Source organism: Dendrobates tinctorius, unplaced genomic scaffold, assembly GCF_039654945.1.
Source record: "Dendrobates tinctorius isolate UK_male_01 unplaced genomic scaffold, ASM3965494v1 ptg000063l, whole genome shotgun sequence".
NCBI classification, from domain to species: domain Eukaryota; kingdom Metazoa; phylum Chordata; class Amphibia; order Anura; family Dendrobatidae; genus Dendrobates; species Dendrobates tinctorius.
In genome coordinates, this window is record NW_027361731.1 from 2048223 (window position 1) to 2068197 (window position 19975).

Consider the following 19975-nt stretch of genomic DNA (forward strand, 5'->3'; position numbering starts at 1 on the left):
TGGTTCTGTGTTGTGTGATGACCCCAGAAGGTCTGAAGAGCAAATTCCTTAATTAATGTAAAAAGACATAAATCCATGCAACGCATTCATTCCTGCACTGAGTGTGTCGAAAGTTTTCATAAATTTGAACTCCGAGATTCTTCTCTCTCTCTGAGACTTGAAGTTACCTTTTAATACAAGTAATTTAATGTCCATTATGTTATGACTAGGGATACAAAAATGTTTTGCCATAGGTAGATCCATTCTTTTTTCTCTTATTGTGTGACGATGAGAATTCATCCTTGTTCTCAGTTTTTGCCCTGTCTCCCCCACATACAGACCCCCAGTTGGACAAAGAAATCATCATTAAACCTGCTGACAAGGGAGGTGCAATAGTCATGATGAACACATCAGACTGTCACGTGTACCTGTCCTGTGTGACACGACCCACAGGTCGGTAACTGAAACTACAAGATAAAAGGGGAACACCGGGGAAACAGTTACAATGGTGGACCCTGCAATAGGGAACGGGGGACGTGGAGACCTCCTGCACTCCCCTGAGGCAGTGTCCCTAAACACTCCTAACATTCCCTATACAGGCTCTACACCTGTCGCCGTCCAGGAAACCCGAATCCCTCACTAGCCCTGCACCTATCCCTTGCTAGGGAACTGGATAGTGCGGACACTGGTCTCACCGATGTACTAATACACACAAGGAAAATACACCAAATGGGGAAAACAACAAAAGACTTATCTTTCTCTACTACAGTCCCCGGGCACCAGAGTACATCACCGGATTAGCTTTCAACAGTGGCTCGACACCTAAGAGCCAGCTGCTACCTTCACCATCTTTCTCTGCTGCAAACACCGGGCAGCAGAGTTCAGAACCAGATCAGCTTTCAGCAGTGGTCAAACACCTCAGAGCCAGCTGCTAACTTCACTGTGGTTGGAATTCACCAAGGACCTGCTATAACCAACACCAGCTGATTCTCCATGTGACCTTATATAGCAAAGGAGGAGTGGTCACATCAGCAGGGAAACTGTTGTGAGTTCATTTTCCCCTTCGTCACTGAGGTCTGGTGAACTCCCTATTCTGGTAAAGGAAGGTAGTGAGCCTGATTATCAGGCACCTGAGTCTAATGAGGATGACTGGCTGAGTGGAGTCACCGACTGGATATAAGGCTGCCGACGCCCTTCTGCCCTGCGGGTGATTTCTCTGTGGACTTCTAGGACACCAGTCTGATTCCTGCTCCTCTAAAGCTAAGTTTTCTGTTTTGCCTGTTAGCATTTTTGTTTTTTGTTTTCCTTGCTTTTCTGTATTCTGCCATTCCCTGCTGGGGTGAGCTGAATCTCCTTTTGCCTGTAGCTCTGTCTTCAGTATATTCCTGAGTACTGACATAGCTTTTTTGAAGCCTAGCGTCTTCAGGGCCTTTTTCACTGTCAGTCTGTTGGCTCTTATTTTCATACGGTTTTTCACGGATTGCAGACAGCAGCCTTCCTGTCCTTTTCTATCTAGTTAGCTTGGGCCCCGTCTTTGCTCAGTCTATCTTTCTGTCTGTGTTAGTATTTTCATCTTGCTTCACCGTCATTATATGTTGAGGGCTGCCTATTGCTTTGGGGTCTGCTCTGGGGCAGTTTAGATTTCCCCTTTTCTTTCTTTAGGCCTATTTAATTCTCCGGCTGTGATCGAGGGGTCTAGGACATCGTAGGAACCCCCCACGGCTACTGCTAGTTGTGTTGATAGGTTCAGGGGTCTGCAATCCGATAGCTGCCAACTTCTCTGGTTTTCTGGACTTAGCTAGCATTTCTGTTTTTGCCTCCTACGGTGACTCAATCATAACAGGAAACCAAAGACATGTAATAACCCCAGTGACCACCAGGGGCAAAAGGTAAAGCAAAGAAACCTATCAGACATGTAATCACACCTGTGGCCACCGGGTGGGCAAAAACCCATATTAAGGCCCCAAAGGCCTGAAAGGGAAAAAAAAGGTTTAAATGAGGGAATCCAGAATCTGACACAGATCCAAGAACTGGACTGTGACACAGTCTATATGAAGGAAGCAAACAGACAACTTATGGACACACGCTACTACAGAAAATTGGAGTCGGATCCTACACAGGACTATTACAAGCAACTGTTGGTATCTGGTCTGCCTGACGGATACATAAGAGGCAATGACCTGATACCAGAGAGTCCAAGAATAGGGACATTCTACATGCTTCCCAAAATCCACAAATCTGGAAATCCAGGGAGGCCTATTATTTCATGTGTGAGCACCCTTACTGAGCAGGTATCTGGATGGGTAGAGGGTGTTCTTAAACCCCTGGTAAAGGATACACCCAGCTACATTGAGGACACAACTAACCTATGGAATAAACTAGCAGCAATAGGTCCTCTACCAGAAGGAACCATCCTGGCCACCATGGATGTGGAATCTTTGTACTCTAATATCCCACACCAGGATGGATTAAATGCCTGCAAATTCTTCATGGAAAACACAGAGACTGATGCTGATCCTGTGGTGAAACTCACAAAATTCATCCTCACCCACAATTACTTGGAATTTGACAATAAGATCTATTTACAGGAGAATGGCACAGCTATGGGAATTAAATTGGCCCCACAGTATGCAAGTCTTTTCATGGCCAAGCTTGAATGTGACTTTTTGTCCTCATGTCCCATCAGGCCTCTGGCCTACTACCACTTCATTGATGATATTTTAATCATCTGGACGGAGTCTGAGCAACAGCTAAAGATGTTCCACGAACAGTATAATCAATTTCATTCCACCATCAACTTAACACTCAACTATTCCAGCACTGAAATTAACTTTTTAGACACCATCATTAAGCTAAAGAACAATGAAATAGAGAAGCCAATCGACCGTCCAACATACCTTAAATGGGACAGTTTCCATCCAAAAACACAAACTCTATTGTCTACAGCCAAGCCATCAGATACAATCGTATATGTTCCAACCCCATGGATAGAGACAAACACCTTAGTCGCCTCAGAAAGACCTTTTTGAATCAGGGTTACCATCAGAGAACAATTGAAAACCAAATTACAAGAGCCACCAGAATGTCAAGGAATCACCTGCTACATTACAAAGCTAAAGAAGAGTATAACCGAGTGCCTCTAGTGGTCACCTACAATCCAAATCTGGAGGTGCTAAGAGGAGCTGCACGGAAATTACAACCTTTACTGCAAAAAGATGCCCGATTACAATCCATGTTTCCAGACGCCCCACTGCTGTGTTTTAGGCAGCCCCCAAATTTAGGAAGCATAATTGTCAGAAGCTCCCTGTCCTCCCCAACAGCTGCAGAAACCTTTCCTTGCTACCAGAAAAAATGTAAAACCTGTCCATTTATAATGACCACGGACAAGATAAAGAGCCCAACTCACATCAGGACAACGAGATCTCAGGTACTCTCAGCTGCATCACATCTAATGTGGTGTACTTAATTATTTGTACTAAATGTCCTACTGGGGGTCTGTATGTGGGGGAGACAGGGCAAAAACTGAGAACAAGGATGATTTCTCATCGTTACACAATAAGAGAAAAAAGAATGGATCTACCTGTGGCAAAACATTTTTGTATCCCTGGCCATAGCATGATGGACATTAAATTACTTGTATTAAAAGGTGACTTGACAAAAGAGTCTCTGAGTACAAATTTATGAAAACTTTGGACACATTCAGTGCAGGAATGAATGTGTCTCATGGATTTATGTCTTTTTACATCAATTAAGGAATTTGCTCTTCAGACCTTCTGGGGTCATCACAACACAGAACTAGACCCCATCAGAGGTCAATAAAACCTTCAGGCTCCTTATCTATGAACTTCTCCAATATTTATGTTTAACCCTCTCCCATAATGACAATTCTGCTTCACATCACTTGTCTTATCTATTGCGTTATTTCTGTGCTGTGTGGTGTATAAATATGTGATTCTTCAGATGTTGTATTAGGCTAGCCTGATGAAGAGACCTGAGTAGTCTCGAAAGCTTGCAATGTGTTACCATCTTTTCAGTTAGCCATTAAAAGGTATCAACCACTGAGGACTCTCAATTCTAAATATTCTATCTACTGGCTAGCACAGTACAAAGATATACATCTGTCCTTGAAGTAGAATTGTTATATAACTGGTCAATCATACATATACCCTTTCGCTCCCAGTTGGAGAATCTCCCCAGTTTAAATAGGTCACCCTCGCACACCCAGGGCAGCGGGGTACTCGGTACCGGGCCGGTGTCAAGGTGGGAATGTGTCACAGCAGCGGTGACCCGGTCCGTGGCCCTGGGCGCCCAATATCAATGGCGGTGATGTTAATGGTGTTAAAGTTTATTAGAATAGTTCGTGATGCCACCCGTGATGTTTGGCAAGTAAGATGTTGAGCCAACGCTGCATGCAGATCCGCTGGGACTGATGGTGTGGTGCAGCAAAGATGGTGTAGCTCCCCACAGGTGGAGTTGTAGTCCCAGGGAAGTGTAGGTGCAATGGATGAGGAGAGGCGCAGAATAGTATGGAGGCTGGTACCCAGGTGTAGTGGTGCGGGAATAACTGGAGGACACCAGAGAGTGCGGTTCCAAAGCTTTACTCACTGTTTGCAGTTCACTCAACTGCCTGCCTCCGAACCGTGTTCTCCAGGTCAGGGCTCCAGACTCCGCCAACATGTACCTTACTGAACGACTCCTCCAATGCGCCTTTAGGTGCGAAGCACTCCAGTACTTAGTTACCCTGGAATGCCTCTCTCTAGGTGTTCCTAGTCTTTACTTGTATGACAGACAGCTGTAGCCTGCTTCGGGGACTCCTCACTGCGTCCCGGCTCTCTATTTAGTTGCTGTTGCGTCCCAAGTCTATGATGGGAGCAAGGCGTTAGCGGCTCACTACTCCTCCGGTGTCTGTTGCCGGACATAAAGATCCAATCAACCTCGGGGACCGGGCCCCGGCCTTTGCGCTCTCTGGACAGGAAGGGTTCTCTATCTTTCTTCAACCAGCTTCCCACCGTCCTTCTATTCTCCTTCGTTCCAATCTGTTCTCTCTCTCTTATGGAAGGTTAGGTTATCAATCTTATCAGTCTCTTTCTCTGGTGTTTCTCATGCCAGCAGCCCAGATCACTGGGACCTGCTGCAGCACGTCCTTCAGACACCCATCTTCTCTCACTAACCAACTCACCCTTACCTCTCACTCTTCCCACTCTTTTATATCATCTCACTCCACCTGCCTCCCAGCACATCTCGTGTTACGAAGCAGGGTTCCACGAGGGGTGCTCTGCTAACCCCCAGCCTGATGCTGTTAGGTGGCCCCACTGAACTATCCTGTGTGTGGAATGCAGGTGTGGAGCGTGGTCAGGAGTTCCCACCTTACCTGGATGGTGGGGCACTACACTTTAGGAGAAGGTGCAGAACCTCTGTGGCGACTGAAGCCTCAGGGGAGCCACATAAACAACTCACTATATTTGAAATCCCTGCATGTTTACTGGCTGGGAACTCGAGCATGGCGCACCATCACCTGCGATAATCGAGTAACAAGCTTGTCCGAGCTCCGATGCCTGATGGAGTAGTGGAGAGTGGCTCACTCATCACTAGTATCTACATTATTGTGCTGGAACGGAGCTAAGAGAGAAATTATCACATTGTGTGAGAACTTCTCTGGGTTTCTGTCTTCTCATCCTGCACCTGTCTGAATGGATCTAATGTGGATTTGGGAACCAGCGAAGCCGCATTCTGTCCACAGCTGTTACGTCACTGTTCACACCACACAGAGACCCCATATGAGTCTGAAGGGGTTACTGTGCCCCACACACAGTAATGAGGAATCTCCAGCACCGACCTCCACGCGCAGAGCCGCACTACACATAGAGAATAATGGAGTCTCCAGCACCTACCTCCACCCGCAGAGCCGCACTCCACATAGAGAATAATGGAGCCTCCGGCACCGACCTCCACCCGCAGAGCCACACTCCACATAGAGAATAATGGAGCCTCCAGCACCGACCTCCACCCGCAGAGCCGCACTCCACATAGAGAATAATGGAGCCTCCAGCACCGACCTCCACCCGAAGAGCCACACTCCACATGGAGATTAATGGAGCCTCCGGCACCGACCTCCACCTGCAGAGCCACACTCCACATAGAGAATAATGGAGCCTCCAGCACCGACCTCCACCCGCAGAGCCGCACTCCACAAAGAGAATAATGGAGCCTCCGGCACCGACCTCCACCCGCAGAGCCGCACTCCACATAGAGAATAATGGAGCCTCCATCACCGACCTCCACCCGCAGAGCCGCACTCCACATAAAGAATAATGGAGCCTCCGGCACCGACCTCCACCCGCAGAGCCGCACTCCACATAGAGAATAATGGAGCCTCCGGCTCCGACCTCCACCCGCACTCCACATAGAGAATAATGGAGCCTCCGGCACCTACCTCCACCCGCAGAGCCGCACTCCACATAGAGAATAATGGAGCCTCCAGCACCGACCTCCACCCGCAGAGCCGCACTCCACATAGAGAATAATGGAGCCTCCAGCACCGACCTCCACCCGCAGAGCCGCACTCCACATAGAGAATAATGGAGCCTCTGGCACCGACCTCCACCCACACTCCACATAGAGAATAATGGAGCCTCCGGCACGGACCTCCACCCGCAGAGCCGCACTCCACATAGAGAATAATGGAGCCTCCAGCACCGACCTCCACCCGCAGAGCCACACTCCACATAGAGAATAATGGAGCCTCCAGCACCGACCTCCACCCACAGAGCCGCACTCCACATAGAGAATAATGGAGCCTCCAGCACCGACCTCCACCCGCAGAGCCACACTCCACATAGAGAATAATGGAGCCTCCAGCACCGACCTCCACCCGCAGAGCCGCACTCCACATAGAGAATAATGGAGCCTCCAGCACCGACCTCCACCCGCAGAGCCACACTCCACATAGAGAATAATGGAGCCTCCAGCACCGACCTCCACCCGCAGAGCCGCACTCCACATAGAGAATAATGGAGCCTCCAGCACCGACCTCCACCCGCAGAGCCACACTCCACATAGAGAATAATGGAGCCTCCAGCACCGACCTCCACCCGCAGAGCCGCACTCCACATAGAGAATAATGGAGCCTCCAGCACCGACCTCCACCCGAAGAGCCACACTCCACATGGAGATTAATGGAGCCTCCGGCACCGACCTCCACCCGCAGAGCCACACTCCACATAGAGAATAATGGAGCCTCCAGCACCGACCTCCACCTGCAGAGCCGCACTCCACATAGAGAATAATGGAGCCTCCGGCACCGACCTCCACCCGCAGAGCCGCACTCCACATAGAGAACAATGGAGCCTCCAGCACTGACCTCCACCCGCAGAGCCGCACTCCACATAGAGAATAATGGAGCCTCCATCACCGACCTCCACCCGCAGAGCCGCACTCCACATAGAGAATAATGGAGCCTCCGGCACCTACCTCCACCCGCAGAGCCGCACTCCACATAGAGAATAATGGAGCCTCCAGCACCGACCTCCACCCGCAGAGCCGCACTCCACATAGAGAACAATGGAGCCTCCGGCACCGACCTCCACCCGCACTCCACATAGAGAATAATGGAGCCTCCGGCACCTACCTCCACCCGCAGAGCCGCACTCCACATAGAGAATAATGGAGCCTCCGGCACCGACCTCCACCCGCAGAGCCACACTCCACATAGAGAATAATGGAGCCTCCGGCACCGACCTCCACCCGCAGAGCCGCACTCCACATAGAGAATAATGGAGCCTCCGGCACCTACCTCCACCCGCTGAGCAGCACTCCACATACAGTATAATGGAGCCTTCAGCACCGACCTCCACCCGCAGAGCCGCACTCCACATAGAGAATAATGGAGCCTCCAGCACTGACCTCCACCCGCAGAGCCGCACTCCACATAAAGAATAATGGAGCCTCCAGCACCGACCTCCACCCGCAGAGCCGCACTCCACATAGAGAATAATGGAGCCTCCAGCACCGACCTCCACCCGCAGAGCCACACTCCACAGAATAATGGAGCCTCCGGCACCGACCTCCACCCGCAGAGCCAGACTCCACATAGAGAATAATGGAGCCTCCAGCACCGACCTCCACCCGCAGAGCCGCACTCCACATAGAGAATAATGGAGCCTCCGGCACCGACCTCCACCCGCAGAGCCGCACTCCACATAAAGAATAATGGAGCCTCCGGCACCTACCTCCACCCGCAGAGCCGCACTCCACATAGAGAATAATGGAGCCTCCAGCACCGACCTCCACCCGCAGAGCCGCACTCCACATAGAGAATAATGGAGCCTCCGGCACCGACCTCCACTCCACATAGAGAATAATGGAGCCTCCGGCACCTACCTCCACCCGCAGAGCCGCACTCCACATAGAGAATAATGGAGCCTCTAGCACCTACCTCCACCCGCAGAGTCACACTCCACATAGAGAATAATGGAGCCTCCAGCACTGACCTCCACCCGCAGAGCCGCACTCCACATAGAGAATAATGGAGCCTCTGGCACCGACCTCCACCCACAGAGCCACACTCCACATAGAGAATAATGGAGCCTCCAGCACCGACCTCCACCCACAGAGCCACACTCCACATAGAGAATAATGGAGCCTCCAGCACCGACCTCCACCCGCAGAGCCGCACTCCACATAGAGAATAATGGAGCCTCCAGCACCGACCTCCACCCACAGAGCCACACTCCACATAGAGAATAATGGAGCCTCCGGCACGGACCTCCACCCGCAGAGCCGCACTCCACATAGAGAATAATGGAGCCTACAGCACCGACCTCCACCCGCAGAGCCACACTCCACATACAGAATAATGGAGCCTCCAGCACCGACCTCCACCCGCAGAGCCGCACTCCACATAGAGAATAATGGAGCCTCCAGCACCGACCTCCACCCGCAGAGCCGCACTCCACATAGAGAATAATGGAGCCTCCGGCACCGACCTCCACCCGCACTCCACATAGAGAATAATGGAGCCTCCAGCACCGACCTCCACCCGCAGAGTCACACTCCACATAGAGAATAATGGAGCCTCCAGCACCGACCTCCACCCGCAGAGCCACACTCCACATAGAGAATAATGGAGCCTACAGCACCGACCTCCACCCGCACTCCACATAGAGAATAATGGAGCCTCCAGCACCGACCTCCACCCGCAGAGCCGCACTCCACATAGAGAATAATGGAGCCTCCAGCACCGACCTCCACCCGCAGAGCCGCACTCCACATAGAGAATAATGGAGTCTCCAGCACCGACCTCCACCCACAGAGCCGCACTCCACATAGAGAATAATGGAGCCTCCAGCACTTACCTCCACCCGCAGAGCCGCACTCCACATAGAGAATAATGGAGCCTCCAGCACCGACCTCCACCCGCAGAGCCACACTCCACATAGAGAATAATGGAGCCTACAGCACCGACCTCCACCCGCACTCCACATAGAGAATAATGGAGCCTCCAGCACCGACCTCCACCCGCAGAGCCGCACTCCACATAGAGAATAATGGAGCCTCCAGCACCGACCTCCACCCACAGAGCCGCACTCCACATAGAGAATAATGGAGCCTCCAGCACTTACCTCCACCCGCAGAGCCGCACTCCACATAGAGAATAATGGAGCCTCCAGCACCGACCTCCACCCGCAGAGCCGCACTCCACATAGAGAATAATGGAGCCTCCAGCACCGACCTCCACCCACAGAGCCGCACTCCACATAGAGAATAATGGAGCCTCCAGCACCGACCTCCACCCGCAGAGCCGCACTCCACATAGAGAATAATGGAGCCTACAGCACCGACCTCCACCCGCACTCCACATAGAGAATAATGGAGCCTCCAGCACCGACCTCCACCCGCAGAGCCGCACTCCACATAGAGAATAATGGAGCCTCCAGCACCGACCTTCACCCGCAGAGCCGCACTCCACATAGAGAATAATGGAGCCTCCAGCACCGACCTCCACCCGCAGAGCCGCACTCCACATAGAGAATAATGGAGCCTCCAGCACCGACCTCCACCCACAGAGCCGCACTCCACATAGAGAATAATGGAGCCTCCAGCACCGACCTCCACCCGCAGAGCCGCACTCCACATAGAGAATAATGGAGCCTCCAGCACCGACCTCCACCCGCAGAGCCGCACTCCACATAGAGAATAATGGAGCCTCCAGCACCGACCTCCACCCGCACTCCACATAGAGAATAATGGAGCCTCCAGCACCGACCTCCACCCGCAGAGCCGCACTCCACATAGAGAATAATGGAGCCTCCAGCACCGACCTCCACCCACAGAGCCGCACTCCACATAGAGAATAATGGAGCCTCCAGCACTTACCTCCACCCGCAGAGCCGCACTCCACATAGAGAATAATGGAGCCTCCAGCACCGACCTCCACCCGCAGAGCCGCACTCCACATAGAGAATAATGGAGCCTCCAGCACCGACCTCCACCCGCAGAGCCGCACTCCACATATATGGCTGCTCTGTGCGCACAGGACCTGTGATGAGGTCACAGGAGGGGAGGAGTCAGAGGTCACATGATCAGGGGCCTCAGTGTGTGCAGGAATCCGCTGTGCTGGAGTTGCTTAGGCCTCTTTCACACTTCAGTTTTTTGCCATCAGTCAAAATCCGCCAAAATTTGAAATTGCCGGATCCGCTTTTTCTTGTTGCGGATCCGCCATTTTCCCCATTGGGATACATTAGTGGCGGATTTTGACGGATGGTCGTCCGTTGCGTCCGATATTCGGCGGATCCGCAAAATTCTTTGCGGATTCTGTCTGAGGGGGACGGAGCATGTAACGTTTTTTTTCGCCGTCAAAATGGCGGACGACGGCGCATCCGCCGTCATCCGCCATGCGGTAGAATGATCCCCTATGGGCGGCGGATCCGCCGGCAGGATCCGCAAAATCGCACTGCGCATGCCCAGAAAAAAAGATACTTTTCCAGACAGTCCCAAAACTATATAAGATGGGCTAATTGGGCCCAGACATGCAGTAGCAGCCAGACAGCAAGCCAGCCAAACCACCACCAAGCCTGCAAGACAGCCATCAAGCCTGCAAGACAGCCACCAAGCCTGCAAGACAGCCACCAAGCCTGCAAGACCACCCACCCAGCCTGCCAGACCACCCAGCCTGCCAGACACCCACCAAGCCTGCAGCCACAGCTATCAAGAGGCCTGCCAGTACCAGCTTTACCAAGTGTGAGTATACCTATGACATTTCTGTGTATGGCCTGCAAGTGTGTAGCCTGTGTGTGTGTGTGTGTGTGTGTGTGTGTGTGTGTGTAGTGTTGCATGTCTGGTTTTTTTTTTTTATATTTTTTTTTTCTGTTGCATGTGTACTGCATTTTATTTTCATACAACTGTAATTATATTGTATTTTTTATGCTGTGATTGCTGCGATTGAGTGGTGTAAGGTATGTGGTGTAATTGGGCCCAGACAATCCGGCACCAGCAACACTGAATACTCCAAGCAAGATATCCGACTGCAGCCTGCCTGACAGAAGATTCAACTAGAGCTATAAAACCTGCCTGCCCAGCTGCAAGTCTACCACCTGCAAGACCCCTGGAGCGTGTGTGTGTGTGTTGCATTTTTTTTTTTTTTTTTTCCATCTTTTTTTTTTTCTGTTGCATGTGTACTGCATGTTATTTTCATACAACTTTAATATTGTATTTCTTGCTGTGATTGTGTGGTGTAAGGCTGGTTTCATATTTGCACTTTATAGCGCAGCTATTTCCTGCACACGTCCGCCACTAATCCCCGTCCCATCTGGTCATCACCGCCTACTAGCACACATGGACGCTTGCGATCTGCACACCCTATCTTTAGTATGGGGTGCGCAGATCGCAAGCGTTCATGTGCGCTAGTAGGTGGGGATTAGTGGCGGACGTGTGCAGGAAATAGCTGCGCTATAAAGTGCAAATGTGAAACCGGCCTAAATGGTATTGTATGTGGTGTTATTGGGCCCAGACATCTACATCAAACACCAGCCTGACTGTATCAGTCAGGCTGGTGTTTGATGTAGATGTCTGGGCCCAATAACACCACATTCAATACCATTTAGGCCGATTTCACATTTGCACTTTATAGCGCAGCGATGGCCTGCACACGTCCGCCACAAATCCCCGCCTACTACCTCACATGAATGCTTGCGATCTGCGCACCCTATCTTTATCATAGGGTGCGCAGATGGTGCGCTGGCAGGATTTTACCGTGTGCTGCGCACTTTTGAAGGTGTGCCCTTGTGCGCCAAACGCAGCATGTTGCATTTTGGCGCGCACGGCACACCTTCAAAAGTGCGCAGCACACTGTAAAATCCTGCCAGCGCACCATCTGCGCACCCTATGATAAAGACGGTGCGCAGATCGCAAGCGTTCATGTGCGGTAGTAGGCGGGGACTAGTGGCGGGCGTGTGCAGGCCATCGCTGCGCTATAAAGTGCAAATGTGAAACCGGCCTAAATGGTATTGTATGTGGTTTGGGCCCAGACATCTGGCAACAGCCACACTGAAGAAACCGAACCAGACATCAAACACCAGCCTGACTGATAGAATTTCAAACTCCGCTGCAAATCTTCCACCTGCAAGACACCTGGAGTGTGTAGCCTGGCTGTGTGTTATGCGTGTTTGCGTTTTTTTATTTTTCATGTATTGTGGTATTTAAAATAAAGAGCAGAGTAGCTCCTATTTTTTGGAAAAAAAAATAATAAAAAAATAAATAAATAAATTGTTTTGAAAAAATCTCCTTTGTATCATTTTAAAAAAGGTAAAATTAAGTTACCATAAAGGTAATTGAAGTGTTCTGGTATACAAGTGTGGTTAAAAGTGAGATTGCAACATACCATGAAAAAAATGGGTATACACAACTGAGTTTCAGGGAATTCAAAACCATGCAAACACAGTGGGTATACACAGAAATTAAACACCTTCAATCACTGGTTACATACTCTGTTGAGAGTTTCAGGGAATGCAAACACTGGTATACACAGCAATTACACACTACACGCCTTCAATTACTGGTTACACTCGGTGAGACCTTTAATCACTGGTTACACTCTCTGTGAGAGTTTCAGGGAATGCAAACTGGTATACACAGCAATTACATACCTTCAATTACTGGTTACACTCAGTTACAAAACACAAAGAAAGTGGGTTTACACAAAATATTACACACCTTCAATCACTGGTTACACTCTGAGATAAGGGAATGTAGACATGCAAACACTTAAAATTGCGTATAATTAGTTTCAGGGAATTACACATACAAAATGTGTGTTTTGTTTTTTCTAAACTTTCATATCATTTTCTTTCAGTTCACACAATGAAGCGCCACCATACCGGCAGACACGGCCAGCCAAACCGCAGCAGAGATTCAGACCGCAGCAGGGATCAACAACGCAGCAGACATGACCGGTCAGACCGCAGCAGAAACAACCCTGACCGCAGCAGAGAGGAACAGCCACACCGCGGCGTACAGGCAACCATTAGTTTCCCTGTAAGTATAAAGACCTGAAAGCTTATTATGATCCTTTGTATAGTAGCTTAACAAGTGTCTTTATACTTGCAGATCACTTCAAGCACTACCAGCAGGGTCGCAGCAGAGAGAGCAGCAGCAGAGAGAGCCAGCCAGGCTGCAGCAGAGAGGGCCAGCCAGACCGCAACAGAGACTGCCAGCCAGGCCGAAGCAGAGACTGCCAGCCAAACATTTTCCCTGTAAGTATAAAAGCCTGAAAGCTTATTATGATACTTTGTATAGTAGCTTAACAAGTGTGTTTATACTTGCAGATCAGTTCAGGAAGCAACGCAGCTGCCCCAAGCCGTAATGTCTTCTCCTGAAAGCTCCCCCTCACATCATCAGCGAGCTGAGGTAAAAAAAATTTTGTTTTTTTTTATTTAAAATAATTTTTTGGGTGGTTAAAAACACTATCCTATTATGTTTTAACAGGAAGCTGATTCAGAGGAGCTTCCAGGAGGAGACGTGCAGGGTGGAGAGACACACGGAGGGGGTGCGCAGATTGTAAGTTTAGCACATACACAGATACATAATGCTACACCCAACACAAACATTCATCACAGTGCACACATCATAACTATGCATCCATCCAAACTTTTTTTTTTTTTTTTTTTTTTTCCCCCCCACAGTCTTCAGAATCTGGTGCCCGCAGTAGAGTGACTCCCAGGACATCCCAGGGTCGTGAAGGTGATGCCTCTGGTGGTCGGCAAACGGTAAGTAACCCTATTTTGATAATTGTTTAAATGAACATCATGTGTTTGAATATAATGTAATTTTTTGCTTTTTGTTTTGTTTTTTATCTTCACAGGTTTCACGGCGTGCTCCCCGCAGACATCAGGAGGAGGGTGTCATTATTGATACTGATGACCTCATCCATGAGGTGGAAATCCGGGAGCCGCTGTGGAACATGGCAAACCGTCTTCATGCCGACCGACCAACCACCCGACGGCTCTGGGATGAAGTCTGTTCTTCAGTTATTGACGACTGGGAGGAACTCAATGCGAGGGCCAGGGATTTTGTGCGTAAGTATTACAACTTCAGTAACTTATATTTCCAGCATGTGAAGTGTTGAATACTAAACCTTTTTTTTTTTTTTTGCTTCACAGGTGACAGGGTTATCACACGGTGGCGGTCGCTCCGGGATCGCTTCAAGAGGGACTACAACAAAGAGATTCAGACCCCGAGTGGCTCGTCGGGAGGACGCCAGGGACCCCAGTACAAAAACTACAAAGCCCTGGTGTTCCTGCGATCTACAATGGCGTGCAGAAGGTAAATATTCCCCAAACAATTCCTGTAGTAGAAATGTTTAACCAATTTTTTTTTCAGCACACTTAAATTAAATATCAATATTTTTAATATACATTTTTTTTTCTCCTTTTTTAGCACCATCTGCAGCACTCAGGAGTCTGCATCAGAGTTGCGTCCCTCTGGAGTGATCCCTAGTGAGACCGCCCCCGGTGACCACATCGAGGTATCCGACCCCTCTGTACCTACCCTCTTGTCTCATCCCTCTATCCCCTCCACCAGCACTGGAGCAGCAGGGCAGACTTCATCACATGAAGCTGCTGGTGACGACTTGTTCCCTGTTCCCCACCCCTCAGACACTGCCGCAACATCTCGACAAACTTTTGGTTCTGGCTGGCAGCGTCTGAGGAGTCAGGAAAGGTTGACCTTGTCTGACTGTTTGAATCTAAACTCAACTGTTCAACACGGTTTCCACACTTATGGACAACGGTTATCTTCTGGGTTGACCATGATCAATCAAAGTATCATGGAACTCAGAAGATACATGAAACAGATGAATTTAGAGTCAAACCAGACACCGAGACATACCTTTTTTCAATCTGTTGTCCGGCAAATGGAAGGTTTAAGTACTCACCAGCAGATGCGTGTGATGCAAGCCTGTCACAATGCTCTAGTGGAAGTGCTTGCCGAAGCATCTCATCCTCCCCCTGTCCATCCTCCCCCTGTCTATCCTTCCCCCGTCCATCCTTCCACCACCATCCATCACACAGCCGTCCCGCCTCCTACCACTCCCTCTCCTTTCTCTAGTTCCCCATTCCATTCTTCCCAGTACCTACCTTCCCCATTGCATTATACCCCAATGCCCTCACCATACCCACCCCCACATACACCTTCAATGTACCCACAAACCTCATCTGTCCATCCACTCCCGTCCCAACCACATATGTTAAACCCCCCTTCCACTTCTGGTCCTCACCAACTCCCTCCCCAGTCCTCTACCCCCCCCCTCGATGTGGTCAACCCTGTTAACCCCTCCAATACTATCTCCACCCAACATTATCATAGTTTGTAATTTGTTGTAATATACCAAAAAAAAAAAAAATTAAAAAAAAGGTAATATACCAAAAAAATTTAAAAAAAGGTAATATACCAAAAAAAGTTAAGAAAAAAAAACAGTTAATACAAATTGTCAGAAATAAACAGTTTTTTTTTTCAAAAAAACTTTATTGTGATGTTTATATTTTGCTTCTTTCTTTATTCAAATTACACCAGTGGTGTAAAAGGTAAACACAACACTTGGTAACACAACACTTGGTAACACAACACTGGGTAATATTTCACAGTACACCGGTGGTGTACAAGGTACAAAAAAACACTTGGTAGCACAACATATGATAACCAACACTTGTGAACATTTCAAAGTGTAAAACGCTTGGTACACAACACTTCGTAACATAGGTACATAACACTTGGTAACTTTACGCTTGGTACCCAACAATTGGTAACACTGCAAAGTGTAAAACTAACCAAATCACATGGTAAAACACAATGCTTGTGCAAAGCAAACACTTGGTAAAATTTCAGATAAAAAAAAAAAAATTACTCACAATTGGTATGAAGAAAATTATATCATGTCATCTTGCCAGTCCACTTGTCCCTCTGGTGTAACAAAATAATCTGCAAAGGTATCCCTAATTCTTGCCACTGAACCAGTACTCCGAAAAGTTTGCTCCTCATAATCCCACAAGGTGGTTTCATACACATTTTCATCGATGGAAACTGGTTCCTTTGAAAGGACAAAATTGTGCAGGATTACACAGGCCTTTACCACCTCATCCACAGTCTCTGTTTTCATTTTCATGGCCGTTAACAGGACTCTCCATTTGGCAGTTAAAATTCCAAACGCGCACTCCACCACTCTGCGCGCTCTGGTTAACCGATAGTTATAGATTCTTTTCCGGTGTGTTAGTCCACGACTACCATATGGTTTCAGTAGGTGTTTAGAAAGTTGAAAAGCATCGTCGCCAACGCACACAAAAGGCATTGGTGGGCCTGTTGTTCCAGGGAGTGGTCTTGGAGGTGGGAAGTTAAAATTGTCTCCATACAAGCGACGGCCCATGGTGGAAATCTTGAATACCTGTGAGTCGTTAGAACGACCGTATGCACCAATGTCCACGGTAATGAATTTGCAGTTTGCATCCGAAATGGCCATAAGCACAATAGAAAAGTATTTTTTATAGTTGTAAAACTGTGAACCAGATCCCATGGGTTTCACAATCCTGATATGCTTGCCATCCACGGCACCAATGCAGTTTGGAAACTGGCAGATATCTTGAAACTTCTCTGCAATCTCCAGCCACCTCTCCTGGGTTGGCTCTGGGATGTATTCCTCCTGTAGAGAATCCCATAATGCCCAGCAGGTCTGTTGTACAATTCCAGCAATAGTGGAAATCCCAATCCGGAACTGGAAATGGAGGGAGGTGAAGGATTCTCCAGTTGCCAGGAATCTTAAAAAAAGGGAAAAAAAGTAAAATTAATACAAACTACAAGCCATAACATAACAATAAAAGCCTGCAGAATCTGAAACAGTTTAAAAGGTAGATAACTTACCGAAGGGTCACCATCAAACGCTCCGCCGGTGATATAGAAAACCGCATGTAGGTGTCCCTTCTCCGGATTTGTTCTCCAACACGATCCACCAATATCTCAAAGAATTTTGTGTGTATTAATCCTTCATATATTTCATATTGTAAGGTAACAGCACCACCTGCTGGCCGTTTAATGCATAGATTCTAGTTTAATTTGGAATGTCTTGTGGGAAGTTCCTAGGGCATTGTGGGATTGTTCCTGTTGCATCATGGTCTCATTATGACACTGTGAAGGGAACAGCAGCCATTATTCCTCCATGTGTCTTAGGAGAAACTACACCATTCGTGTTCTTCATGCTCCTTAAACAGCCTGCTCTAAGGCCTCTTTCACACTTCAGTTTTTTGCCATCAGTCAAAATCCGCCAAAATTTGAAATTGGCGGATCCGCAAAAAATGGGAACAAAACGGATGCAAACTGATGGAACGGATCCGTTTTGTTGAGGATCCGCCATACCGATTTTACTGCGGATCCTCAACAAAACAGATCCGTTCCATCAGTTTGCATCCGTTTTGTCATCCGTTGGATCCGTTTTCTTGCGGATCCGTTTTTCCACGCCTCCAAAATGGGATGCTCCCAAATATGATTGGCTCTTGGAAAATGCTCTCAAATGTGATTGGATGCTGGAAACTAGGGAGAAATATATCTAGGGTGTTGTGATACAATTTCTTTGAAAGGTTTTAGAGCTAGTGGCAGCGATGGAAGGAGTTAGTGCGAGTCTGGAAGGAGTTATTGCGAGTATTGACAGCTTCTGTGTGGAATTGGATCTTCACTTGAATCGGTTGGCAATTATTGCTATCGAGAGGGAGAAAAGAAGACTGCGAATCCTGCGTATGAGGAGACGGCGCCAGTGGATTCATCCCATTAATGCGCAGAGGTTCACCCGTGGCGTTTTTTCCACACTGTACCTGGAATTGAGGGAGAATCCGGACAAGTTCTTCAACTACGTGCGCATGCGGATGGAATTCTTTGAGATATTGGTGGATCGTGTTGGAGAACAAATCCGGAGAAGGGACACCTACATGCGGTTTTCTATATCACCGGCGGAGCGTTTGATGGTGACCCTTCGGTAAGTTATCTACCTTTTAAAATGTTTCAGATTCTGCAGGCTTTTATTGTTATGTTATGGCTTGTAGTTTGTATTAATTTTACTTTTTTTCCCTTTTTTTAAGATTCCTGGCAACTGGAGAATCCTTCACCTCCCTCCATTTCCAGTTCCGGATTGGGATTTCCACTATTGCTGGAATTGTACAACAGACCTGCTGGGCATTATGGGATTCTCTACAGGAGGAATACATCCCAGAGCCAACCCAGGAGAGGTGGCTGGAGATTGCAGAGAAGTTTCAAGATATCTGCCAGTTTCCAAACTGCATTGGTGCCGTGGATGGCAAGCATATCAGGATTGTGAAACCTATGGGATCTGGTTCACAGTTTTACAACTATAAAAAATACTTTTCTATTGTGCTTATGGCCATTTCGGATGCAAACTGCAAATTCATTGCCGTGGACATTGGTGCATACGGTTGTTCTAACGACTCACAGGTATTCAAGATTTCCACCATGGGCCGTCGCTTGTATGGAGACAATTTTAACTTCCCACCTCCAAGACCACTCCCTGGAACAACAGGCCCACCAATGCCTTTTGTGTGCGTTGGCGACGATGCTTTTCAACTTTCTAAACACCTACTGAAACCATATGGTAGTCGTGGACTAACACACCGGAAAAGAATCTATAACTATCGGTTAACTAGAGCGCGCAGAGTGGTGGAGTGTGCGTTTGGAATTTTAACTGCCAAATGGAGAGTCCTGTTAACGGCCATGAAAATGAAAACAGAGACTGTGGATGAGGTCGTGAAGGCATGTGTCATCCTGCACAATTTTGTCCTTTCAAAGGAACCAGTTTCCATCGATGAAAATGTGTATGAAACCACCTTGTGGGATTATGAGGAGCAAACTTTTCGGAGTACTGGTTCAGTGGCAAGAATTAGGGATACCTTTGCAGATTATTTTGTTACACCAGAGGGACAAGTGGACTGGCAAGATGACATGATATAATTTTCTTCATACCAATTGTGAGTAATTTTTTTTTTTTTTATCTGAAATTTTACCAAGTGTTTGCTTTGCACAAGCATTGTGTTTTACCATGTGATTTGGTTAGTTTTACACTTTGCAGTGTTACCAATTGTTGGGTACCAAACGTAAAGTTACAAAGTGTTATGTACCTATGTTACCAAGTGTTGTGTACCAAGCGTTTTACACTTTGAAATGTTCACAAGTGTTGGTTATCATATGTTGTGCTACCAAGTGTTTTTTTGTACCTTGTACACCACCGGTGTACTGTGAAATATTACCCAGTGTTGTGTTACCAAGTGTTGTGTTACCAAGTGTTGTGTTTACCTTTTACACCACTGGTGTAATTTGAATAAAGAAAGAAGCAAAATATAAACATCACAATAAAGTTTTTTGAAAAAAAAAAAACTGTTTATTTCTGACAATTTGTATTAACTGTTTTTTTTTCTTAACTTTTTTTGTAACTTTTTTTGGTATATATTACCTT

General features: G+C 48.0%; 3 protein-coding genes across 12 annotated transcripts in view; 1 reads left to right on the plus strand and 2 right to left on the minus strand.

Moving 5' to 3' along the window:
* LOC141094141 (uncharacterized) overlaps positions 1-6285 on the minus strand; it is a 392749-nt gene extending 386464 nt beyond the window's left edge. Inside the window, exon 1 of the mRNA XM_073579879.1 lies at positions 6146-6285. The gene's annotated coding sequence lies outside the window, so the exon portion shown is untranslated. The remainder of the gene's footprint in view (positions 1-6145) is intronic.
* The window catches only part of LOC141094149 (uncharacterized), a 454882-nt gene that overhangs the window by 102539 nt on the left and 332368 nt on the right, over positions 1-19975 (minus strand). The window lies entirely within an intron of this gene.
* LOC141094173 (uncharacterized) lies at positions 10590-15851 on the plus strand. Of its 4 annotated transcripts, XM_073579932.1 has the most exons (6): positions 10590-11217; positions 13328-13727; positions 13800-13881; positions 13960-14549; positions 14634-14796; positions 14911-15851. In XM_073579932.1, the coding sequence occupies exons 4-6, from the start codon at positions 14435-14437 to the stop codon at positions 15842-15844; spliced, it is 1212 nt and encodes a 403-aa protein (XP_073436033.1). In that variant the 5' UTR covers positions 10590-11217; positions 13328-13727; positions 13800-13881; positions 13960-14434; the 3' UTR covers positions 15845-15851. The 4 variants fall into 4 exon arrangements, with proteins under 4 accessions (XP_073436033.1, XP_073436034.1, XP_073436031.1 ...); XM_073579933.1 differs by having other exon boundaries at positions 13328-14240; positions 14336-14549; XM_073579930.1 differs by having other exon boundaries at positions 13328-13881.

Bases quoted from the DNA above. Each gene is read 5' to 3' on its own strand.
- LOC141094173 (XM_073579930.1), top strand. From the start codon at position 14,435: ATGGCAAACCGTCTTCATGCCGACCGACCAACCACCCGACGGCTCTGG. The intron at 14,550-14,633 runs GTAAGTATTACA...TTTGCTTCACAG, and splicing joins GAGGGCCAGGGATTTTGTGC to GTGACAGGGTTATCACACGG. The intron at 14,797-14,910 runs GTAAATATTCCC...CTCCTTTTTTAG, and splicing joins TCTACAATGGCGTGCAGAAG to CACCATCTGCAGCACTCAGG.